We start from the raw sequence: 25,359 nt of genomic DNA, 5'->3' as shown, positions 1-25,359 counted from the left end.
GCATCCTGCAGTCCTCAGCTGGCCCCAGCACCCTCAGTGATTGTCACAGCCCTGAGAAACAACCCCGAGCCCAGCCTGGAGCCAGGAACAGGAGCAAGAGCCCCAGGCACAGAGCCCTGCTGCCCTGCCTTGTCTCTGCTGCTCACACAGACCAAAGGGCACGTTTGACAGGAGACAGAGAGGGAGGAAAGCAACCCCTCAGGGTCTGGGAGCACACCGTGACACAGACGTGGGGACAGCGCAGGGAAAGGTCACAGGTTTGATGCACCTGGGCAGGAGAGGAGCTGGATTTGGTTGGAAAGCAGGAAACAGACCCAAAAAGGGCAGCTGGGGCCTTTGTAATCCCAGCTGTGACCCTGAAGGGTCTCTCAGCAATTCAGGCGCCACTGAGACCTGGGACTGAAAGTCCTCTCATTGCCAGAATGAGCAATCAGCAATTAATGGAACTTTGTGCTCTCATTCCCAGTCCCTTTTGTGACAGACAGGACTCTGTCATCCCTTCCCATCCTGCTGGCGAGCAGAGAAGGATCCTTCCCACTTTAGCAGGAAAGAAAAAGGAGAACAGAGCCGTTTGCCTGGGAAAGCAGTGCCAGAGACCTGGGGATGCCACCCTCAGCGCCAGCAACGCCAACTCCTGCCTGAGGCATGCCCTGGGCAGAGCAGCCACAGCTTCAAAGCCCAGGCACCAAGGCCAGGGAAGCAGGGGCTGTGCCGTGGGTTTCAGGCCCTGGGCTCTCTTGTTGCCCCCTCCCAAGGAGGGCCAGCACAGCCTGACACTGCCCCTGCTGCTCCCAGGGCTGCTGCAGCCAGATCAAACAGAGCCCGTGGGGTTTTCAGCTCTGGCAGGGCCTGGGGAGGGATCTCAGCCCCCAGATGAAAATCCAGGTAATTCTCAACCCAGAGCAGCTGCAAAGGCCCACGGTGTGAGCTCTGTGAAGGAGGGACCAGCTCATCACCAGCCACAGCACTGGGGGTTCATGGCCAGCACCAGCTCCTGGCCCAGCTCACGCTGGGCAGCCCAGAGCAAGGAACAGGAACAACCATGGGACTGCTTCACAGGGCTCTGAGCTCTGCACAGCAGCTCCTCTGGCCTGGGAGGGAGCTGCAGAGTGACCCCAAATTTAAGCCAGAGGTTGCAAATCCAGCTGTGTCCCTGTGTTCACCTGCCAAGCCTTCTGCAAGGCTCAGATTCTCAGGGAGGGCGTCCACAGAGATCAAGGAAAACCCATGGGGAACACTTCAGAGCAGGCCCCACAAGCCCCAGTGACACAGCCTGGGGCCTCAGGGATGTGCCTTTCTCAGCCCAGCATCTTTCCTGGACCCAAACTGTAAACCCACCGACCTCTGTGGAGTTTCTCCAGGTTTCTGGCACAGTAACTGAAAGCTGAGTCTGGTATTTATGTGGGAACAGCTGGAAATGCCAGTGCTCAAATCAATTAGCTCAACAATACTTCAGGCTCAGCCCCCGTGGGCGCTGCTGGACACATTCATTAGCAAGGAGAAACTCAACATTTGCATGGATCATACTTGCCTGATGGGAACGGGCACGTTCACATGTTGGGCAGGATCATGTCCAATTTAGCAGCACATTGAGCAATGAGGACTTGGTCTGCTCATAAACCTACCCATCTCCTGCATCACCCAGTGCCAAGGGCCCATCCCACAGCCCAGGAGGCTTCCAGGCAGTGCAGAGCCCTGGGGTTACTGGGATCTTTGGTTACAGACGTGGTTTGGACATGGGGCAGTTAGTTCTGTCCATGGCAGGCATGTCCAGGACTCGTTAGGGTTCATTTTTGGGTTAAAGGGGTTAAATGACAGCACGTCCCCAATGGCTATGTGACAGCAGCGTGGCTGCAGATAGCATTGGTGATTAGTGTAACAACATGCCACTAAAATCAGGATTATTACAGAGCATTCAAAGTGTGAAGGTACTCACACTGCCTCCGCCCGGGATGTGTTTGATATTATCCTTTGAGCCACACCTGGATTGAACGCTGCTAAAGTCCAGCTTCTTATTAATTATCTGCACCTTTGGTAGCCAGAAAAGAGTCATTGCACGTCACCAATAGCTATCTGCTGGCAGGGACACTGCAGATAGCATTGGCAGTTCAGTGTACACAACATGCCAGTTATCATCAGCACTAAGATAGAGCATTGAAAGTGTGAAGGTACTCACACTGCCTCCGCCCGGGATGTGTTTGATATTATCCTTTGAGCCACACTTGGATTGAACGCTGCTAAAGTCCAGCTTCTTATTAATTATCTGCACCTTTAGTAGCCAGAAAAGAGCGTGAGAAACAACATGACCATCTGCAGCTTGACCATGTGTTACAGCCCTAAAACCAGGAACCTGCCTTCCAGCGCCAGCAGCAAAAAGGAAAAACCTAAATCTCTGCCTTGCTGCACAGATTTGTCTGTTCCTGGGCTGGAAAGGGAAGGTGGAGGTGGGCAGGTCATAGCTCGAGACTGGACAGGCTGGGGAGTGCTGCAGCCCTGGGTACCAGGCTAAACACCAGCAAACAGCTCAGCCTGGATCCTTCCACTGAACAGAGCAGGAACTCAATGGGCAGCACAGCAAACCCACTGGGAGGCAGGGCTGGGGCACCAGCAGGGCCCAGAGACCCCAGCAGGGATCACAGACAGCCCCTGCACAACCAGTGGAATGACCAGGGATGGAGCTGAGAGAAAAACGCCTGCCCAGCTCCAGCTCCATGCCTGGTACCACAGTTCCCTTCTGGGCCAGGCACACCCGGCCTTGGGCAAACAGAATTTATCCTGGGGAGCAGGAGCTGAGTGTCCAGCACTGGGAAGGGACACCCAGCTCTGCTCTGCACTCACACTCCCTCCACAGCTGCCAAGAGAAAGCCAGAAATGCTGCCAGGGATGCAGCTCCATGCCAGGGATGCAGCTCCATGCCAGGGATGCAGCTCCATCCCAGGGTTGCAGCTCCATGCCAGGGATGCAGCTCCATGCCAGGGATGCAGCCCCATCCCAGGGTTGCAGCCCCAGGACAGGGATGCAGCTCCATCCAAGGGATGCAGCCCCATCCAAGGGATGCAGCCCCATCCCAGGGTTGCAGCTCCATGCCAGGGTTGCAGCTCCATGCCAGGGATGCAGCCCCATCCCAGGGTTGCAGCTCCATGCCAGGGATGCAGCTCCATGCCAGGGATGCAGCTCCATGCCAGGGATGCAGCCCCAGGACAGGGATGCAGCCCCATCCCAGGGATGCAGCCCCACCCCAGTGCTGTGGCACATTCCTAACACGTCCCTGGTGGGTGGCAGTGGGGCTGGGAAGGGCTGGGGCCACATGGGCACCACTGTTAGGACATTCTGCAGCCCCAGAGCCTTCCCTGCACGCTGATCTCTGTGCTCACAAAGCTGCCTCCACCCAGGGCTTGTTTCCCCCCCTGGCTGTGTCAGGAGCTGCCCTGGAGCCACCTCAGGCACCTGAGCAGCTCTTCCAGACAGCCCCAGGGTGGAGACAACCCCTGCTCCTGCCCCACACAGCCCGGAGTGCCTGCACAGCCCCCACAGGTGGAAATGCGGGTGACAGCCCACAGGTGAGAGGCACCACGAGAGTCCCCAGCAGTGTCACCTCCGCGGGCACAGACACTGCTGGTGGCACCTTCCCCAGAGCTGGGCAGGCTCCTGGGCTCCATCCAGCATCCCAGCCCCAGCCTGCTCTGCCAGGAGAGCTCCCTGCAGTGCCCAGGCTCTCCAGCACGGAGCACCATGGTTGCTGGTGTGTGCCTCCAGCAGGATTGTCCCAGTTTACATCACCTAATCCACAAATCAGGGCCCAGCTGTGCCAGAGCCACACGGGGTGATGCAGCCACAGCACGAGGGCTCAGACAAGCAGCAGCACAGCAGAGACCTGGCCTGGCTGTTCCTCTGCCTGCCCAGCCTGGAATCTGCACGGAGAGCAGGCTCCAAACCCATTTCTGAGCCTCAAATCGAATGTCTGGGATCAGCCCCTTCTGCTCCAGCCGCAGCCTTTCTGCTGGGAGCACTCTGCAGAATCCCCAGCAGAGCATCCAGCCATTCTGCCCTGCAAAGAGCGAGGGATTGTCCCACATTCAGCTGTCCTTACTCTTTCAGCAACAACAACAAACAGAGAGGCAGAGAGGGGGAAAAAAAAAAAAAAGCAACTTGTAAAAGCTGGATTTAAAAAGAACAAGCAAATAATTTAACTGTTTTCCAGTAAACAAGGGTTCCTTCCAAAATCCCTGGAGAGCAGGGTCTGTGGGGGTGGGAAGAAAAACCCATGTCTTGTGCTAAGTGGGCAGGAGGGCTGAGCCCCCCCAAAAAAGGACTCTGCGCTCATGTGCTGCTGTCTCATGACCAAGAGCCCTGCCCAGGCTCCAGAGCCCCCCTGGATGGTGGCACAGAGCCAGTGAATCGTGCCAGCCACGGTGGGAAATGCCTGGAAAGGCCATGGAGAAGCAGGCTGCCACTTCCCAGGATGCAGAGGAGCCAGCCCAAAGCCTCCCCCCCGTGCCAAAGGGGGGCATCCAGAGCCACCGAGGTACCTGCTCACACAAAATGCCATGCACAGCACTCAGGGAACGTTTGCTGTGGCTCTGCAAGGTCTGCAGCCAGGCAGTGCCACCCTTAGGATAGACAGTGCCACCCCCAGGACACGTAACGCCACCCTTAGGACAGGCAGTGCCACCCCCAGGACAAGCAGTGCCACCCTTAGAACAGGCAGTGTCACCCTTAGGACAGGCAGTGCCACCCTCAGGACAAGCAGTGCCACCCTCAGGACAGGCAGTGCCACCCCCAGGACAAGCAGTGCCACCCTTAGGACAGGCAGTGCCACCCTCAGAACAGGCAGTGCCACCCTTAGGACAGGCAGTGTCACCCTTAGAACAGGCAGTGCCACCCTTAGGACAGGCAGTGCCACCCCCAGGACAAGCAGCGCCACCCTTAGGACAGCCAATGCCACCCTAGGACACGCAGTGTCACCCCAGGACAGGCACTGTCCCCTGCCAGGCTTGCAGAATTTAACCCAAGACCCTCATTCCCAAGCCCAGAGGTCACTTTGCTCATTGAACAACTTTTCTGGGAGTATTGAAAGGATAAAGTGCCACCAGTTCTGGCCGTGCCACCCTGCACTGTGTAGCACCTGGTGGCACAACACAACCCAAAACCTTGCCAACAGAGCTGGATCCAAAACCCCAATGTGGGCAAAATGTGGGGTCCGAGCCCGAGACCCTCAGAAGGAGCAGACAGACCCTGCTGTGCCCTGCTGCGGGCACAGGGTGGCACTGAGAAACACAGCCCTGACCCTGCCACCCCTCAGGGCCGCAGCTCACAGCCTGCTGGGCACTGGCACCACCAGGGAATGCCATTCCCTCATGAGATCCTCACCATGAGCTCTCCATGAGCTGAGCAAGGAACTGCAGGCCAAGCTGAGCGAGGAATTCCAACCCCAAAAACCCTCCAGGAGGAGCGGAGCCAGGCTGGAGCCCTGCCCATGCCCATGCCCAGCGCTGCAGCTCCGGCGAGGCCGTGCCAGCCCAGAGGGAGCCTCCAGCACACGCCGTCCCCCCCAGAGCAGGAGCAGAGCCCGCGTTTTTACCTTGCCACCTCCGGGCTGGTGCTTCAGGTTGTCGGTGGAGCCGATTTTGGACTTGACGTTCTTCAGGTCGGGCATGGGCGCGGCGGCGGGCGGGACGCGGGTCTTGGCGGAGGCCGGCGACTTGGGGGGCGTGCGGACCACTGCCACCTTCTTGGGCTCCCTGGCTGGTGGGGTGGGCAGAGAGGGGGTGCGGGAACGGCTGCCCGGAGTCCCGGGGGAGCCGGGGCTGCTGTAACCGCTTCTGTCTCCAGACTTGGGCTGCTCACCTGCAGTTTGCACAGAGCACGGCCCCGGTCAGGACCCCTCCCCTGCTGCCCCTGGGGGCTGCTCTGCCTCGTCCCAGAGCCCACCCAACAGCCCAGCGCGGGGGGAGGCTGCTGGCTGCGCTCTCTGCTACTCCGTTTTGAAGGCAAAAACTGCGATTTAAAGGCAATTTCCTAATTATCCCAGAAGGAAGATGGTCTCCACCGCCTGGATCGTTCAGTAAGACTCCCCACCCGAGCGTGGCACGGCGAATTACAGACAAAAGACACTCAGAACCACTTTTCTATCAGAAATTTGGAAGCGCTTTCACAAAATTATGTTCTGCAATTAACTAAGGCTGATCGCTGAGCACTGTCCCCAATTTGAAAAGGAAATTAAAGAAAAAAAGAAGACCCTTAAACATCACCTTTCTCAGTCTTTGCTGCTGCAGGAGGTGGCTTTTTCTGCTCCTTTCTGCCTGTTTAGTGAATGAGAAAGATGCTTAAACATAATAAAGCTGGAAAATTAATTGATTTAAGGTTTTATGCAGCTCTGGTTAAGTACGAAATATACGTATACATCCAGTGAAATGCACCATTTTAATGGAAATTCACAATGCCTGATGCTTTCTGGGGTTTTCTTCTCTGAGCATAATTGGCTAATCTCCACTCGTGTAATCGAAGAATTGATCCTCTTGCCCCTGCCCTTTGTGAATATCATCAGAGAGAAAACGAGCAGATGGATTTAAAAAAAAACGGAGCTGCCTAAATCTTCCAGATTTGAGGAAATCCCACAGGACAAAGCAACTGGCCTCGGCTACGCACCGGAGACTGCAGGAGCACAGGCACTGAGGGAGGGCTCAGAGCGCCAGGTGTGCCATGAACCCCTGGCACTGCCCAGCGGCAGCACCCAGCGCCCAGCACACGCTGCCACCGTCACCTACCGGAGCTGGGAGGGGTCTTGGGGGCCGTGGGGGTCTTGGCCGGGATGCGGGTGGCGTTGGTGGAGTTCCGCTGCGCCTGCCCCGCGCGCGCCGAGCCCGTCTTGGAGCCACCGCGCGCCTCCGGGCCCTGCGGACACAGCGGGCGTCAGGGACAGGGTGGCGCCCCTGGGATCACTCAGGGACAGGGTGGCACCCCTGGGATCACTCAGGGACAGGGTGGCGCCCCTGGGATCACTCAGGGACAGGGTGGCGCCCCTGGGATCACTCAGGGACAGGGTGGCACCCCTGGGATCACTCAGGGACAGGGTGGCACCTGTGGGATCACTCAGGGACAGGGTGGCACCCCTGGGATCACTCAGGGACAGGGTGGCACCTGTGGGATCACTCAGGGACAGGGTGGCACCCCTGGGATCACTCAGGGACAGGGTGGCACCCCTGGGATCACTCAGGGACAGGGTGGCACCTGTGGGATCACTCAGGGACAGGGTGGCACCCCTGGGATCACTCAGGGACAGGGTGGCACCCCTGGGATCAGAGTCAGGGACAGGGTGGCACCCCTGGGATCACTCAGGGACAGGGTGGCACCTGTGGGATCACTCAGGGACAGGGTGACACCCCTGGGATCACTCAGGGACAGGGTGACACCCCCGAGATCATTCAGGGACAGGGTGACACCCCTGCAGACACAGCGGGGGTCAGGGACAGGGTGGCACCCCTCAATCAGAGAGCCAGGGATGGGCTGGTACCTCTCAGAGAGCCAGGGACAGGGTGGCACCCCTGGGGACACAGCAGGATGTCAGGGACAGGGTGACACCCCTGGGATCAGAGTCAGGGACAGGGTGACACCCCTCAGTCACACAGTCAGGGACAGGGTGACACCCCTCAATCAGAGAGCCAGGGATGGGCTGGCACTCCTGGGGACACAGCAGGATGTCAGGGACAGGCTGGCACCCCTGGGATCAGAGTCAGGGACAGCGTGGCACCCCTGGGATCGGAGAGCCAGGGATGGGCTGGCACCCCTCAGAGAGCCAGGGACAGGGTGACACCCCTGGGGACACAGAAGGACGTCAGGGACAGGATTGCACCTGCCAGTCAGAGAGCTAGGGATGGGCTGGCACCCCTCAGAGAGCCAGGGACAGGATGCCACCCCTCAATCAGAGAGCCAGGGACAGGGTGCCACCCCTGGGGACACACCAGGGCGTCAGGGACAGGCTGGCACCCCTGGCATCAGAGAGCCAGGGATGGCCTGCCACCCCTCCCACTTTTCCTTGGGATTCCCCACACCTGGAATGTGCCTGTTCACACCTTGTGTCCCAAATCCACAGGCAGGGCACAGGAAAGGCTGTGACCTTTCCCAGATGAGCCCTTGGCTTTAGCTATGCCATGCACTGCACCCTCACACCTGTCTTGGCTACACCTCTGCTCTCTGAATTTCATCCTTTGGTTTCACCCGTTTTGCCAAAATTTTGTACAGAAGATAAATTCTGTATTTATGTATTTATGTACGTAATGTAATGCATATATGTAAAAATACAGCATCGGTGACTGGCACAGGGTGCCCAGAGCAGCTGTGGCTGCCCCTGGATCCCTGGCAGTGCCCAAGGCCGGCTGGGACAGGGCTTGGATCACCCTGGGACAGTGGGAGGTGTCCCTGCTATGGCAGGGGTGGCACTGGATGAGATTTAATCTCATTTCTGACCCAAACCATTCCAGGTTCTGTGTGGCCTGCACCCCCTGTGCCTTCCCCATGGGTGTGTTGACGTGCCTGAATGGCACAAAGGGAGAAAGCTCTGAGGTTCTGTTCACCCTGCAGGACTGGCCACGGAATGTGCAGCACCTGCAGCTCTGGCACAGCTCAAACCCACCTGTGAAACACAGACACAGAGCTGCCAGACAAGGAGGGGCACAAAGGGACAGGGGAACGGGGGCACACCTGCAGCACGGAGCCCTTTGTGTGCTGTGCCCTCCCAGCACCAAACCCGGGTGCAGGGAGCACATTCCCCTCTCCAGGGACAGGGAGGGACCTGCAGCAGCCAGGAATGCCAGGAACGCCCTCAGGTGCTGCCCTGGCCTCTGTCCCTTACCTTGGCTCTGCTTTCCTGCATTCCTGTGCTGGCAGGCCGGGGGGTGGCACTGGCAGGGCTGCAGGGTGCTTTGGAGGCACTGGGCGCTGCTTTCGGAGGGGCTGCGTGCTGCATGGGGGCACTGGAGCCACAGGGGTTGGCAGGGCAAGGTGAGGATTTCTTGGACGTAGAAATGAAATGAGATGAAATGAAATGGGAAAAAAACAAACAAACAAACAAACCAAACAAACAAACAAAAAAAACCAACAAAGGAAAATCAGCATGGCAGGGAAATAAAATGGGATCCATCGGCGACATTAAATGGGATTAGAAGGTGCAATACAGAGCTGGGTGTGGGGTAGGGACTGCCAGGGCTGTACATAGAGAAATAACCAATTTTAGTGTTAGAAAGTGATTCTATTCCTCATTTTTAACTCTTCACCCGCTGCCTTTCCCCTCAGCTTGTCCATTATCCCACCCAGGCACTAACCAGGATAATGGCCAGCTGAGCTAAACCTCCTCCAAATTACCAGAGTGACAGATATTGTTTAACTTCTGGGATTTGCCCATTACTAAACTCTGTTCCTCACCCACAGCACAACACAGCATCTTTCTGGGGGTTGTCCTGGGCAAGCCAGGAGCTGGATTTGATGATTCCTGTGGATCCCTTCCAACTCAGGGTATTCTACAATCTGGATTATTTAATTTAATGTTTTAATTCCATGTTTTGCTCTTTTCACAGTTATGCTTGTCCCCAGTGCAGTTTTGAGCCTGCCCCAAGGTCAGCTGCTGCTTTTCAGCCCTGGGCTGATAAAATGCTTTCTCCAACCTCCCACCCGAGCCCATGAGCCACGTGCTTGATTCAGATTTGGATCATTTCCTCACCCTCAAAGAACCCATGGATTGCACCATCCAAACCCAGGGGAGGGAAGGAAAAATAAAAACAAATTTATTGTTTGAAACAAATGGAAAAATGGAACATAATGGGGAGGTTTCCTGAGAGGCAGGAGGGCAGGAGAGGAGCCAGAACATGGACAGGTGTCACCCCTGGTTTTGGTTTTTAGCTTACCTTGGGTTTCTTTTCATCAGCTTCGGTCCCTTCCTTGTCAGCACGACCTGACAGATGGAAACACACAGTTACACCTCCTGGGACTGGTCAGAAACTCCAGACCCTGCTGGGGGTGCTCCCTGCCCCTCAATACAGCTCTCAGAGATGTGACGGTGTCACCGCCTCCTGCACAAATCCCTGCACTACTCCACATCACATTTCTGAGCCGGCAGATGATGCTGTGTTAGTCAGCACTGGGGACCAGACACACCAGGGAGGTTTGTGAGGGAGAATTCCGCCCAGATTTCCACCCAGCTCCTGCAGGATCCACCCAGTTCAGCACAGAAAGTTCCCTTCAACCCTCTGGAACACCCACTTGTTCTAACAATTACATAAACAGGGACCCAAACTGGAGGAAGCCCCAGTCCAGCAGCGCTGTGATCTCGTTTAAGGGGTCCTTCAGTTGGTGTTGCAGAGCACTTTTATCCCTGGCTGCTGATAATTCCCACCTCTCCTGGCAGGCTGCTCTCTGCCTCCCAGCACCGTGCCCCTTCCACCTGGGTCACTCTAATTAGGAGATCAGGAATGGGGAGGGGATAAAGTTTGTACTCTGAGGCACTCACTACAAAGCCATTTCCACCCCGTCTTCAACTAATTGGGAGGAGAAGCTGCTGATATTCTCCCCAGCGCTGGGAAACGCATCCTGGGGGATCAGCCCTTTGCTGATGACATGAATGCTGTTAATCCAGCCCTGAGCCCTCCCAAATTCAGCTGAACTGGAGCCAAGCAGCCACCAAGCATCTCTGCCTTTAAGGGAAAGACCATTAAATAATTGAACTTCTCCTCCTGAATCAGAGGCTGGCTGGCTCTGGGCAGTGCCTCCCCACCCTGCTGTGGTGCCAGGCTCCAGTGCAAGCCATGCCAGTGCCTGCAGCCCACGAGGGAAGCTGCACACTGCAGATCCCGCAGGGAACAAGGAGAAATGAGTGATGAGCTCTGGCTCCGGGGGAAAAAGCTCCATCCACAATTCCTGCCTGAGCCCCAAGCCCAGCAGCATCCCCAGGCCAATGGGAGCAGCCAAGCCAGCCTGTGGGATGTGTGGAGCTGGGGGAAAAGGCAGAGCTGCCCCCAGGACCTGCTCTGGAGAGCCAGGGCTGAGGTACAACAGGTGAGACACCAGCGTGTCGTGTGCTGCTGCCCTGGCTCCTCACCACAGCTCACAGCAACCTGCCTTTGGCCACTGAGCTGGGCCCCTGGGACACTCCTGAACCCAGGAGAGGTGGAGGACACAAGGGAAAGGTCTAAGGGATGCTCGAGCACTGAGCGGTGAGCTCAAAGCTCTACCCAAGGCTGCCCTCCCAGCCCCACACAGTGTTTCAATGCCTCACAGGCAGCTCCTGCCGAGCCCCCAGAGCCAGCACTGAGCTGGCACACCCAGGGACACCCATCCAGGGCTGGGGTGGCAGCAGGATGCTTTGGAAGAGCAATGGACATGCCTGGCAGTGGGAAAAGGCCCTGCTGCCTCCAGCAGCCGTCAGCAGCGATATACAAGGGGAAAGTACAAGAAACAGGAGCAGCGTGGGAGCCTTTCCACGGTTAGACCTGCCATCCTTGCCTGTTTTCCTCCTCCCTCCTCTTTAGGGAAGCCGGCCCCAAGAGTTACTGGAGCAGACATGCAAACCAGATGGCACGTGTCCTGCTGGAACAAGCTGCACACGCCAGGTGAGCCCCACGCCACCATGCCAGAGCCACGTCCGCGTCCTCCTCTTCTCAGGTGGGACTTAAGGCGCCCACCCAACAGATCCAAGGGAATCAAAACAAAAAACAGGTGAAAAAAGCGTGATTAGGGACACGGCAGCACCATGCAAGGCACGGGGAACCGCAGCACAGGGGGTCTGTCAATCCAGGCCAGGATTGAGTGAGGAGGGAGGGCAGGCAGGGAGCAGCAGCGCTCTGGGTCAGTCACAGCTCCAGGCCAGCTCCAAGCAGCAGCAGCAGCAGCCCCGGTGGCAGCACTGCAGTGCTGGAGCACACACCTTTGAGCAGAGGGACACGGCTGCCCTTGTCCGTGGCAATCCCACCCGGCTTCCTCCGGGGCGGCCGGCGGGCACCCGAGGCTGGCACAGCCTCTCCCAGGGCAGCATCTTCATCCTTCACACCATCCTCTGCCTCAGCAGCGAGTTTGGCTGTTTCCAGCACGGGCCCAGAGTCTTCTCCCTCCTTGGGCTCAGCTTCTTTCTGGGGGACACTTCCAGAAGGCTCTGGCAGGGGGGTGTCTGCGCCTCCTTCTCCCCCCAGCAGCTCTCGCTTCTCCTCTTGGTCCTCTCCTGCTTTATGTGACTCAGCTTCGACCACAAGTGCCTCTCCTGGGGTGTCTCTGAGGACACCTTTGGACTTGTTTTCTCCATCAGATTCTTCACGAGTCTCCTGGGCAGCTGCTGGCCACGAGCCCTTTTCAGGTCCCGGAGAAACGCGCTGATCCACGAGGGAAGGCAACCCCTGCCCAGGAGTTTCATCAACATCCCGGCCCTCATCCCTCTCCTGTCCACCAGAGCCTTCCTTGATGGTGGCTCTGGCACACAAAGGTCCATCCTTGAGGTCACCTGTGCCTCCTGCTCCTGCCAGGCCTAGCTCTGGCTCTGCACTGCTGCCTCCAGAGCTTTGGTACATGTCCAGGGGGATGGGGATGGTAACCTCGATCCTGGTGGGAGCTGCTGCTGGAGCTTTGGCTTCACGGGGCAGGGGCGGCTGCTGAGGGCCCAGCCCCTGCTCTGGGGGCTGGCTGGCACCTTTCCCTGCCTCTCCCACACGCTCCTGAGGGCCAGGCTGGAGCTTGGCAGAGCCCGGCTCGCCCGGAGCTGGAGACGTGGGGTGTGAAGCATGGGCAAGAAATTAGCACAGGCATGTCAAACATCACGGAACGGGAGAGATTCAGCATTTCCACTGGCAACCAAGGGTAAAAGCGAGTCCCACCCCCCCACACACTGAACAGAAAACTCACTCCTAGAGTGGCTTGTGCCTTTAGAGAGCTCTGATCCCCACGGGAATCAGGAACAGCACCTGAGATCAGACTCCTGCTGGGTTCACCCTGCACTGCTTGAGCTGGTCGAGCTGTAGTGGTTTCCAGAAGACAGGAACATTCCCATTTTCCCCAACGCCACCTCTGGGCCATCAGTCTGGTGGTCAGTGCCCACCTCTTCTTGCCCCAAGGGCCAGAGCCCTGCCCTCCTTCCTGACCTCACAGAGCCCTGCTGGCCTCCCCTCCCCTTGGGAGATGCTCAGGCACACACAGCCCTGGCTTCTGAGCTCAAACAAGCTCTGCTCTGCCCTTGGATCATTCCCACTGCCCAGGAGCTTGGGAAGGGCACTCCCATGCCATGCCAGAGCAGGGCAAGGACTGGGGAGAAGAACGTGGCTGCAGCCACAGCAGTTTGGGACCCCCGAGAGCTCCAGTGCTGCTGCTCTGCCATCGCTTGGGCTGGGTGACATTTGAGCCCCAGAACCTGAGGCCACAGAGACAAAGATTTGTCCAAGATTTGTCTGATTCTCCTTTCTTTTATGGTGTGTGTGTGTGGAAGAGGGGATTCTGTTCTGTCACTGCTCTGTGCGTGACACAGACCTCTACAATCCCACCCAACAACTGCTGCATGAAGCCAGATCTTCCAGTTGAGCTGGAGCTTTCCTGTTGGAAATCCCACCAGATGAAGGAAAGATGCCCTGAGCAATGGAGGATCCACCTGGGAACATTGCTTTGGAGCCACCAGCCCTGTCAGAATGTGCCTCTTGCATTATGAGCTGGTTCAGCTTCAAGGACTCTTTGTTTGAGCACTGATCAGGGACAGAGCCTAAATCAGAGCCCTGAGATCACAACTGTGGCTTTGGCAGATTAACAAACAAGACTGAAATAAGAAAAGATGAAGTCAAGACCGACTTGGTCTTTCATCAGTGTCCTTCCTAATTAAAGAGAACATCACAGTTAAGTGAAACAACCACACCAAAGCTCGTATGTGACAGCTGAAAGATGCCAGGACAGGGCAGAAAAGGCTTGGTAAAAACCTGGTGAGAAACAGCACTAAAACCAGGGCAGAGAGAACTTCAACCCCTCCACTAACAATCCTGATTTCTTTTCTATAATGGAGCCACTATTTCATATTTAGAAGAGCCGACAGTCCAAAAACCACTGGCCAGGCAAGCAAAGGTTTTATTCTAATTGCAGGGAGCAGAGTGCACAGAATTGTGCTCATCTCTGTGTGGAAAGAAGCAACAACCTGAATTCTGCCCTGAGCTGAGAAGGCAAAACCTATTTACTTCTGTAAAAGACATGGATGTCTAAGTGCACTAATGGAGCCATGAAGAGGAACTGCATTTGTTGTGTTTGCTGCACAGCAAACTGCTTCACAAAATGGCTTTTGAGTAAGATTTTAAGCAGCACAATAAATTAGTGCTGTGGGGTGCAGTGCAGGCAGGACAGAAACAGCACAGGGTGTCCCAACCCCTAAGTCTGCCCCATGGAATCAAACCAGCACTGGGGGCTTTGGGAAAACCAATTTTCCATCAAGTCTGAACTGAGGGGAGTCAAGAGAAACTTTCCAGGTAGCCAAATGGTCCCTGGGTGATTTTCAGCCCTTCCAAGCAGACACAAAATGAATGCTGTGAGAACAGAACAGAACACTCACTGCCCACTAGGCCTGCCTTCCTCACCCACATTCCCAAAGACTGGGATGAGGAGAAAACTCCCTTAATGTGGAAGTTAGGGAAGAGTGAGCAGATTTGAGTCCTGTTTTACTTTGCAAAGTCACAGTAATTAAACAATTTGCTGGTTTCATGTGGGAGAACAGGGCCTGCACTGCCTCTGCTCAATGTGAGCAGCTCCTCCGGCCCCAGCACATCCCAGCTCTGTCCATCAGCTTTCCCAGCCTGGAGAACGCCCTGGTTTTACAGCTGGACAAACAAACACCGTGACTTTGGCCATCTGAGAGGGAAATGTGGTGTATGAGGAGCTGGAATGAGTGTGTTGGAACATCCCGCGTGTGCACGGCCCTGCTCTGCCAGGAACAGGCAGAACTGGACAGCTGCAGAGCAGGGCACAGCATTTCCTCACAGAACAGAACCCCCAAGGCACCACCAACCAGCTGCACACGTGGGCAGCCCCAGCTGGTGCCAGTGGCAGACAATTCACCCACCTTGAGTGGCATCTCCTGCAGCGTGGTCCTCCAGGTTGGGAGTGGCTCCCACGCCCGCCTCCTCAGCTGCTCCCAGGCCGGAGAAAGAAGGGGAAAAACATGGTCAAAACAAGAGTTAAGGTGAAGTGCCTGGAGGAGGAATGTGCCTCCCTGCTGAGGCTGCCCAGCAGAAGGAGCAGGATCTCTGCTGTACCACAGAAAGGAAATCTCCCCACACCGACGATGGATCTGGGTAGATCTGTTCAGCCCCTGCTCTACAGAGCAGAGCAGTGTTTCACCAGCTTCCACATCCTAAATGGCAGGTTAGCACAAGCTCTTCCAGGCAGAAAACAGGCTGTTAAGGAGCAAGGAAACTCGTGGATGCACATCCTCTTCTACCCCCACCCGGCCTCCACATGGCCAGCAGCACTCCCGTGAATGTCTCTTACCTGAGCTCACCTTCTTTGGTGTCTGTGACCCACCTGTGAACCCTGCCAAGGCTGTGTGAGACCAGCAATTCCAAGCCTGACACAAATCTAGAGAAATCCTGAATTTCAGCACTACAGGTACATCAGAGGAGCATGGTTTTCTTCACAGTGATGATGGCTTGTCTCCACCAGCATTTTTTTCAGTTTATTCTATGGCTACCTTCAAACTAGCTTAAACAGTGATATTGGTATGCCACACTTCTCCAGTCACACTAGCACTTCTTCTGGTTTCCAAGCAGTTCAGGATACACTGGGACAGTCAGATCTTGCACCAGAGCCCCCGTGTTTCAGCCCAGGGCTCGGCCAGCACCTCGGGGAGTGGATGCAGCAGAGATTTCACTGCTGTGAGTTTGTTTCAGTGCTTGGCCCTGGCAGAAGCCCTTTTCTACCCGCTGCTTTTCTCAGGTCCTGCCTGATGCTTCCACTGGCTATGGCACAGGGGACACGTCCCCATTTCTCACACACAGACCTGCCCTCCCACACACAGCACTGCCACAGTCACTCCCTGCTCTGCCTCTGGAAGGCCCCGTCCTTCCCTGGAAAACCAGGCCCAGGTGCAGTGAGTGCCCACAGGGCTGAATCAGTCCCTTCACTCCCTCTGCATTACCCTCAACAGCGCTGCTGCAGTGGCCTGGTTTTCACCTGCCACTCCAAAGACACCCGCGGGGCTGGGCACAGCCCAGGAGCTGCAGGACAGGCACCCAGGGGCTGCTGGCACAGCAACAACCCAGAACTGCAGGTGGGAGCCTGGAGGTGGGAGCCAGAGCCACCACAGAGCCACCAGGCAGAAGGATGGTCAGATGTGGAGCAGAGGAAGAGAGAAGAAAAGGCTGCGAGCTCCCCGAGGATGGGGGAAGGCAAGAGGACAGCTCTGAGTGAGGAATGCTCTGCAGAAGAAGGAAGCAGCACCGGGAGCAGTGTCCCTGTGAGAGGTTTGGTGGTGCTGTCTCACAGCACCGACCAGTCCAGCTCTCTGCTCTGCCTGCAGCAAGAGATGAAGCTGCACCTTGGTCTCCCTCACCTGTGGTTCCTTCTGGGATCTCCCCGTGCTGTTCCGCACCACCCTGCTCCTCGTGGTCTCCTTCCTCCACTAAAGGTGCTGTGGCATCTGAAAAACAACACAGCTTTCACACAGCTGCTGGGGGGCAAAGCCCTCTGGAGGCCAGGACAGGCCTGAAGAACTTTCTGCTGCTCAGAGAAGCACTCAGAGCTGGTGGAGGGAACAACTGAGCATGGCACAGCAAAGCCAGAGCCACGGGGACACCGTGAGCTGCCCCCTGGCACACAGTGTGCCACAATGTTCTCCCTAGGCTTCTGAAGGATTTTTGGCCTTTTTGTCCAGAAATCCAGCCCTGAGAGCAGCCCCCGGTGCGCAGCAATCCTGCATGGAGACACGGCTGGGCTGGAGCAGGACAGAAGAGCTCCCCTGACTGCACCAAGCAGCCCAGGGTGGCTGCACCGTGCTCTGGGACACAGGGACACCCAGCTCCACCTGGCTGCTCGTCCTGGCAGCCCCACTCCAACTGCAAAGCAGGATAACATCCCCTCCTGCACCAGATGGGTTCTGTGTCCTGATTTCCTGAGGCACTTTCCCAACAATCACTCAGCCCACGCCTCCAGTGGGACAGGGCTGGGACTGCTCAGCATTTCTGCCCAGCCTTCCTTCCTTTCAGAACAATTCTGCAAGCTAAAGCCTCTACCTCACCTCTCCAAAGGCAGATTCTTGGGATTAAAGCAGCAAAAAGTGAAGGTAATTACAACAGTGAGCAAGTCTCTGGAATGAGAGCCTTTCTACCCACGAGGCACTCAGGACCTGGGGGGCACAGTGACACAAAGCTGTGTCACTCCACACAGGACTGCACTGCCAGGGCCTTGCAGGACACAAACCACCAGCATCTTCCTGAGAACAATTCACCTTTCTGCTTTCCAGCCCACTCTGCACCTCATCCACCTCATTCAAACACCACTGGCGACGAGACCAACAAAGGGGATTCTCCTCCTGAGAAACCCCACCAGGACACGGCACGGGGACTCTGTGGTGAGGTTGACCACGACCCCATCCATGGTGGTTCCCAAGCAGAAAGTCAAAGAGCTCCCACCTTCCGTAGTTGGGGTGCTCTTAGCGTCAGAAGTTTCAGAAACAGGCTCATCCGATCCATCATCGACTGGTATCTGAAGGGGATAGCCTGGAAAACATTCAAATACTTACAACAGGTCCTTGGCTATCACCTGGGGCCTGGGGTTACCAACTCTCATTGCCCAGAGCCACAGCTGCAAGAAGCTGCAGCTGGAGAGTGAAAACCACCTGAGCTTAAAGCAAGCAAAGCGTGAAAATGCCAACCAAAAGCACCAGGGTGACCACCAAAAGGAACAAAAGGAAACAAAAGAAAAGCCCGGTGAACCGGGCAGGCAGAAACAGCAAAGCATGGCACAAGCAGGCAAGGAGATCTCAGCAACATAAGGAGGAAAGATGTGCAGCTTCTGAGCCTCTGTTGTCCTCTCCCTCCCTCCCTCCCAGAGCAGGCTGAGCACTGCCAGGACTGCAAACCAGCCCGTGGTTGTGACAGGGCTGGAGCAGGACAATGTTCTGTGCCAAGAAACGGTGGCAAAAGTCCTCTGGAAGAGCAGGGCAAGAGGCACAAGTCTCCCCTCAGCAAGGGTGCGGGCAAATCAAATAATGAGAGCTGGGAAAAGTGATTTGGGGAAGAAGAAGCGAAATCCCTGTGAGCCTGTGGTGTGTGAGACAAGCTGAGAGGAGCTGTCGGACCGCAGTGCTGCAGAGCCAGGACGAATGGAGGCTCTGGATGCTCTCCAGGACAGAGGCCATCCATTTATCTGGCCAAAGAGGCGTCCAAAGCACCTCAAGAAAAGGAAATTAAGATGATGTTTACATGGAGCATAGCCAGGAGTGAGTCCCACCAGGTTTGCTGGCAGTGCGGGTTTCCAAGCTCAGCTGTGGAGCACGGTGGAATGAGAAAGGAAAAGCTTCTGAAGGAATGCAGGTCTGAAATACGGTGAGGAGGACTCTGTCATGGCCCCCACTCCCAGAGCTCCCTGCTCAGCTGTCCCCAGGTCCCTGTGCAGGTGAGGAAAGCAGGCAGCAAGCTGTGACCCCAAATAAGTGACCCCAAATAAATCACCCCACATAAAACCAGCGCTGTGCTTCCTGAGCAAACTGAGGAGTGGACACCAGCACACACTCGCAAAGCTGCAGCAGTGGGATCCCCCCTAGGCTGGGCTTGTTCTGCTCCATGGACAGTGAGATCCACGAGCAGCATTCTGCCAGCACCGCGCATGTTGGAGCACCTTGTGGGCTCCCTGTGGTGCCCTGGCTGACCCTCAGCGTCCTTCCAAGGTCCCCTCACACCACCAGGGTGTTCTCCCTCTCCCTCCTTGGCCCAGGCAGGTCCTTCAGCACCTCCTGGACGTGCTCACCTGACGAGAAGTGTTTTTCCTGGCCAGGTGCGTGATCCTCCATCATGGTGGTGTCCTGAGGCTGCTCTGCCACCTCTCAGCAAAGGTACCTGAAAAGGAGAGTAAAAACTGACACCCATTAGGCAAAACCTGACCCAAGAGGAGCCAAGGGAAGGTCTGGGCAGTCCTGCACAAGCATGTGCCAGTCACTGCATCCCTCACAGCACACACAGAGGCAGCTCCTGCCAGCTGCATTCAGGTTCCAGGAGTATTTAAGATGTGCCAAGCAAAATGAGCACCCTGGTGCACCCAGGACGCTGCTCTGGCACAGCTCTGCCCCTGAGAGCAGCAGGGTAAGTGCTGGCTGACTCCTGTGCACGCTCCAAACTCTGCATTTCCCAGTTTAACCAGTCTGCCAAGAGCTGGATTTGCTGGTGAGGGGTGATGCTGCTGTGGGAGGGGATCCCTCCACCCCTGTGGGCACACCAGCAGGGATACACAGCTACCACAACACACCCATCACCTTAAAAACCACCCAGAAGTGACAGATGGGGGGACACCAGGACTATCCAAGGATGGATTCTGGACTCTTTGGGGAGAGGGGCTCACTCAGCTGTGGCTGTGAGGGGACAGCACAGCCCCTGCTCTAACCCCAAACCCTTCCTGCAGGGCTCAGAGAGCCCCAGCATGGCACAGAGCAAAGCAAACAGGGCAGGGGTGGGAGCAGGAAGGTGCCAAACCTCCCAGCCCTCGATCTGCAAAAGGAAATGAAACCTCCAACAACCATTATCTGCCCCCGGTGCAGGGTGCTCTGTGCTGGATGGACAGACAGAGCTTTTAGCTAAGAGCTGGTTAATTACAGCCATCGGCAGTGATTAATAATCAGCTATTAGAGTGATCACATGCTCAGCAGTGGAGCTCAGGTTTCCAGCAGCAAGGAGGAAACTTGTGGTTTTGTCTGCTGGCAATAAATTAACTGCATGTATGGAACCACACAAGGGCCAGTAACCAGATCTCTCACCCGGCTTTTTTTAAGCCTTAGCAAGATGACTCTGCAATTTAATTACTGCCTTAGACAGCTACAAAGCCATTGGACAGGACTGGAGAACCAAGGCTGCACTGGAATGAAATCACCCATAAAAATGGAGGGATAAAATAAGAAAGAATTAAGTATCTAATTTTTGCTCTAATTGGTGGGCCCTAATTATTTGGATATATGGTTGCCAAGTGCTGAAAGGATCATATTGATTATATCCAGGCCTCATTTTGCTGATGCTTGATATTATTTACAGCACTGAAATGCTAAAATATAGTGTTAAAAAGCAACCTAGGCACAAACCTGAGTGTAAAACACCCAAATCTGCTGTGCTGCATTTAAATGATGCTGTTTCCTTACTCTGCCTCCTCTCCTCACTCCCTCCCAGGTGTGTTTTGGAGACCAGCACTCAGGTGTCTGCCCACATCTGGTCCTTTCTGGCCTTTCTGGACAATTTCCTGGGGCACCAAGCAGAGGGGACTGCTTGGTGAAGGTTCATGTGCTGGCTGCAAGGACAGCATCCCCCTGGGGGAAACCTTGCAATTCTCCTGGGGGAAAGCTTGCAATTCTCCCGGGCATGCAGGGCTGCAGCCTGGGGGAAACATTGCAATTCTCTATGGCTGCAGCCAGGGGAAAACCTTGCACTTCTCCTGGGCATGCAGGGCTGAAGCCAAGGCAAGTTCTTGCACTTCCCCTGGGCATGCAGGGCTGCAGCCTGGGGATGTCCTTGCATTTCTCCTGGGCATGCAGGGCTGCAGCCAGGGGAAAACATTGCAATTCCCCTGGGCATGCAGGGCTGCAATCTGGGGGAAACCTTGCACTTCTCCTGGGCATGCAGGGCTGCATCCTGGGGATGTCCTTGCATTTCTCCTGGGCATGCAGGGCTGCAGCCCAGGGAAAACATTGCAATTCCCCTGGGCATGCAGGGCTGCAATCTGGGGGAAACCTTGCACTTCTCCTGGGCATGCAGGGCTGCAGCCTGGGGATGTCCTTGCATTTCTGGGCATGCAGGGCTGCAGCCCTGGTGCTGTGGTTCAGCAGAGGCTGCTGTGGGCAGGGCTGGCGTCCCCTGCCTGCCCTGGCCAGCCAGTGCCAGGGCTCTGCAGCACAAAGGAAGGGCCAGGGCAGTGCAGAGCAGCTGGGATGCTGCTCCCTGCCTGTCCCTGCTCAGGGCCAGCCCCCACTCCCGCCATGGCACGGCACAATGCAGCTCGGGAGGACGCTGACATTAATTTTTCAGAGACAATCTGAGAGCAAGAGCTGCCTCCCTGTTACAGGGGAGAAAACACGACTGAGAGCATGCAGGTCCATCACTGAAACACTCTGGGGGCACCTCAAGCCCAGCTGCAGCCCAGGGAACGCCCCAGTGCCCCTTCCTCCAGACACAGGGGCCTGGATGGCTCTGGAGAGCAGAAACATCTCCCAGCAGATGGAGCACAGCGTCCTATGCTGCTCCTGAGAGCCCCCCGTGCCTGAGCCACCCTCAGAAGGGAGCAAAACCATCCCCAGCTGGCACGGGAGGGAGGGAAAGCCTCCGCTTGGCCTAGGGTTTTCACTCAGGTAACGAACTCCTATGACCAGAGAGAATTTATATCTTATTAAAATTCTAAATTCCCGTTCTCAAAGATGGACTGAAAATTCTGAAAGAAGCCCACAGTGATAATCCTCTTTGTTTTTCCTTTTGAATGGGGGAAGGGGAAATCCTTCTCAGAGAAAAACATAACATCAAGGGGGAAAAAAAAAAATATTCTAAAATATTCTTAAAAATGTAAAACCAGCCCCGCCTTGAAGAAATGGCTCAGTGATGCATAATTAGAGCAAAGAAAGCTGCACAGAGATAAACTTGAACAGCACCCTCCTCATGGCAGATAAAGCACAAACCCTCCAAAGAACCTTATCCACCCCCAGCAGAACCATTCTCCTTAACCAGGGACACTATCTAAAAAGCAACAGCCCATCCCATAATTAACAGCTCCTCCAAACCTCTCATTTTCCAGACTTCCTGGTGTTGGAAGGGACCTCAAAGCCCACCCAGTGCCACCCTGCCATGGCAGGGACACCTTCCACTGTCCCAGGTGCTCCAGCCCCAGTGTCCAGCCTGGCCTTGGGCACTGCCAGGGACGCAGGGGCAGCCCCAGCTGTGCCAGAGCCTGCCCAAACTCACAGGGAAGAAAATCCTCCTAATATCTACTCCAAACTGTCTCAGTCTGAATCCATTCCCTTGTCCCATCACAGCAGCTCCTTGGAAATATTTTCAATATTCCCATTTCCCAGATAGACGTTGGAAGGCCACAATTAGCTCAGCCCAAAGGCGCTCTCGGTCCCCAGCCCCACATCCAGACTGCAGCAGCAATTCCTGCCCTACAGCAAAGAGGCAGCAGGGCTGGGCACAGCCAGGACATCCCAGAAGAGCCCTGGGGAACCCAAAATCCCCACACAAAGCCTCCAGCACCCTCAGAGCCCAAACTCTCAACCCTTGGGCACAAAGTGGAAGGGAGATAAACCCCGGGGCCGCGGACAAGGTGAGCCCAAGGTGCCCCATGGAGGAGAGGGCAGGTCCGGGAGCACCCAATCTGTGCCAGGCACCACCAGCCCTGGCACAGAGGAGAGGGGAACAGCCCCCCAGAGCCCCTCAGTGGGCACAGCACAGGGGACACGGCCGGGACTGTCCCCAAGCAGGGCAGGGACAATTCTGGGATCACAAGGCTGGAGCAGGGGCTCGATTTACACAGCCCAGCCCAAAATAAACCCGGCCTTGGCAGAGCTGCCTGCGGGTGCTGCGGGGGCCCTGGGGCACAGGGGCAGGAAAAAGCAGGGAAAGGAAAGGAAAAGGAAAAGGAAATTTCAGCAGCAGGAGGGTGAAACACCCGGGGAGATGCTGGCTGGGATTGCGCACTCTGGGACTCACCACTGCCCCACCAAGCAGCTCCACCCCTCATGCCAGCCACAAAATACCCACAAAAAACCCACGAAATACCCTCAAAACACCCAAAAAATACCCACAAAAAACTGACAAAATGTCCACAAAATACCCACAAAATACCCTCAAAATACCCAAAAAAAATACACAAAAAAATACCAAAAAAAAAACAAAAACCCACAAAACACCCACAAAAACCCACAAAATATACCCACAAAAAATATCCACAAAATACCCACAAAAACCCGACAAAATACCCACAAAACACCCAAGTGATCACCCAGGTAACTCCCATGCAGCTCCACCCCTCATGGAGCCACAAAATACCCACAGAATATCCACGAAATACCCGCAAAATACCCACAAAAACCTGATAAAATATCCACAAAATATCCACAAAATACCCAAGTGATCACCCAGGTAACTCCCAAGCCTCTAGGCTATTGTCTCCTGCTCAGCATCTTCCCTCCCCATTATTTAATCAGAAGGGGCACAAAGCACTTGCTCTTGTTGTCAAAAATGAAGATTCAACAAACACGAGCTAAGCTAAGTTACCTCTGAAAGGTGATCAAACACAAACAGGGCTTTAGAAAAGCTTCATTCCGTCTGAATTACATAATTAAAACAGAGTGACAGCACCGTGAAACAACATCAGCCTGAAAGGCTGTTCATAATTCATAAGCAACTTCCTTTTCATCTCCTTTGTGCTCTTCTCCAAGTACTGTTCTTCCCAGAAGCTGACAGAGGAAGGAATATGAACGATGATCTCATTAATTGCAGGCACTAATATGCAGCAAGCTGAGAAATTACATGGAATTTCAGGATATCTACTCAAGAGGATGGAAAACTTCTTTTAGGTTCAAAGGCAAATAATGCCTGTTGCAGCAACAGGACAGAGCTGCAAAAGAACTTGTCCCAAAATTGCATGTTTTCTTTTTTCTTTTTTTTAATAGTTATTATAGTTTAAGTAACTCCTTGGAGGTGTGAAACTTTTGCCCCTTTCTCCAGGGGCCGGACACTTTTCAAAGAGACACGAGATGGTTTTTGGGCTCACAGCAGAACAGCTTTTGGGGCACAGGAGTCTCACCACAGCAGCACGGACACCCATTTCCTTCTCCTGTCACTCCATTCCCCCAACACAGCCCTTGCAAATCAGAGCTGCTCACAGCCCAGAGCCCTGCCAGGGTCACCACGGGGGTCCCCAGAGCAGCCTCGTGGCCAGAGAAAAGCCAAGGAACACTCGCTCACATGCTGGTAAGTTCCTCAGGGCTGCTGAGCATTAAACTAACAGAATTTGCCGTCCCAAATCAGCTTAGGCCCAGTTCAGCAGCTGCCTCGGGGCAGGGTAGCAATTAGAGACCAGATTATCCAGCACAAAACCCCAGCCCACGGCCTGAGCTGCAGGACAGGGGAATGGGTTTGCCTGCACGTCCCCTCTGTGCCCCAATAAAACAGCTGTGACCTGCTCCACCTTCACCTCAAAGCCTGAGCATCTCCATTTCCACCTGCAGCATCTCCTGGCATTAAATGGATCTTCCTTCCTTCATCTTCCACCCATTCCTTATTTCCTTCTCACTTCTGGCCTGACCAACCTTTCCCAGCACCAGTGCAGCCCCCAAGCGTTCCCCGTGAGCTCTCAGAGGGCATTTCAGGGTGGGCACGGCCCAGGGAGGTGCTGGCACTCCGGATCACCCAGCTCATTCCACGACATGATACGAAAATCAGGCTGCCCCTAAGTGCCCAGAGTTTAGGTAGATTAGAGCTCTGCTCAGCAGGGCTTAGGTGGCAGCACAAAAGGAGGCAGCAGCAGTTTTAAAGCAGCCCAGCGTGCCCAGCAGGCTCTCTGCAGAGAGGGGAGAGAAGCCTCTTTGGCAGGGATTTGCCAGGCTCTGCCTGAGGATTTCTTCTTCCCACCCCCTGCTACAGCATCCTGCAGCTCCGCCGAGCCCCGAGATGGTCGATGGGGGGGATAAATTCCTCCTCCCCAAAATCCTGCTTGCTTGGGAAGCCTTTAAGCAGTTGAACACGTAGAGCGGATCAGAGAGAAGGCAGATCTTATTTACCAGCTAATTCCCTTTGACTCTTCCCATCCCAACCTGCTGCAAACCAGAGCCTCCTCCCCGCTGCTGCTGCAGGTTTAAGGCAGGCTCGACAGCTCTGGGGCTTGTAGCAGCCATTATTCACTGCACAGAAAGTGCTGGAAGGCTGATATATTCCCCCAGCACTGCCTTCCCAAGGCTGGGATGGTGCCCAGATGTGGCTGCAACACCAGGCACCAGGACAGAGTCACAGACTGCTGCCCCAGCCACCAAAAGGGATGGGGAGAGGGAAAAGAATTCCCCAAAAATGTCCCTGGAGTTTTAATGAATTGGGACAATGGATGGCACAGCAGCTGCTCTGCCCCATCGAGTGCCTGCTTTACCCTGGCTGGCAAACATCACCGTGAGGAGGCAGAAATGGC

The 25,359-nt window shown here is 55.5% G+C and overlaps 1 protein-coding gene across 12 annotated transcripts in view; it reads right to left on the bottom strand.

The window, feature by feature from the left end:
* Positions 1 to 25,359, bottom strand: part of MAPT (microtubule associated protein tau) — a 43,266-nt gene that overhangs the window by 6,284 nt on the left and 11,623 nt on the right. For 2 of the 12 annotated variants that reach the window (XM_059489071.1, XM_059489068.1), the window contains exons 2-13: positions 18,964 to 19,052; positions 17,628 to 17,714; positions 16,550 to 16,636; positions 15,062 to 15,127; positions 11,915 to 12,736; positions 9,900 to 9,946; positions 8,852 to 9,010; positions 6,768 to 6,894; positions 6,252 to 6,302; positions 5,582 to 5,847; positions 2,177 to 2,269; positions 1,937 to 2,029 (exon numbers count right to left, since the gene is read on the bottom strand). In XM_059489071.1, coding sequence (XP_059345054.1) covers positions 1,937 to 2,029; positions 2,177 to 2,269; positions 5,582 to 5,847; positions 6,252 to 6,302; positions 6,768 to 6,894; positions 8,852 to 9,010; positions 9,900 to 9,946; positions 11,915 to 12,736; positions 15,062 to 15,127; positions 16,550 to 16,636; positions 17,628 to 17,714; positions 18,964 to 19,009 — 1,944 coding nt within the window. In that variant the 5' untranslated portion in view covers positions 19,010 to 19,052. The remainder of the gene's footprint in view (positions 1 to 1,936; positions 2,030 to 2,176; positions 2,270 to 5,581; positions 5,848 to 6,251; positions 6,303 to 6,767; positions 6,895 to 8,851; positions 9,011 to 9,899; positions 9,947 to 11,914; positions 12,737 to 15,061; positions 15,128 to 16,549; positions 16,637 to 17,627; positions 17,715 to 18,963; positions 19,053 to 25,359) is intronic. The other 10 variants (XM_059489072.1, XM_059489069.1, XM_059489073.1 and 7 more) reach the window with 10 other exon arrangements.

Source organism: Ammospiza nelsoni, chromosome 26 (assembly GCF_027579445.1).
Source record: "Ammospiza nelsoni isolate bAmmNel1 chromosome 26, bAmmNel1.pri, whole genome shotgun sequence".
Lineage (NCBI taxonomy): Eukaryota > Metazoa > Chordata > Aves > Passeriformes > Passerellidae > Ammospiza > Ammospiza nelsoni.
Note: the sequence above shows the minus strand (reverse complement) of the source record. Positions and strands in the feature narration are given on the sequence as shown.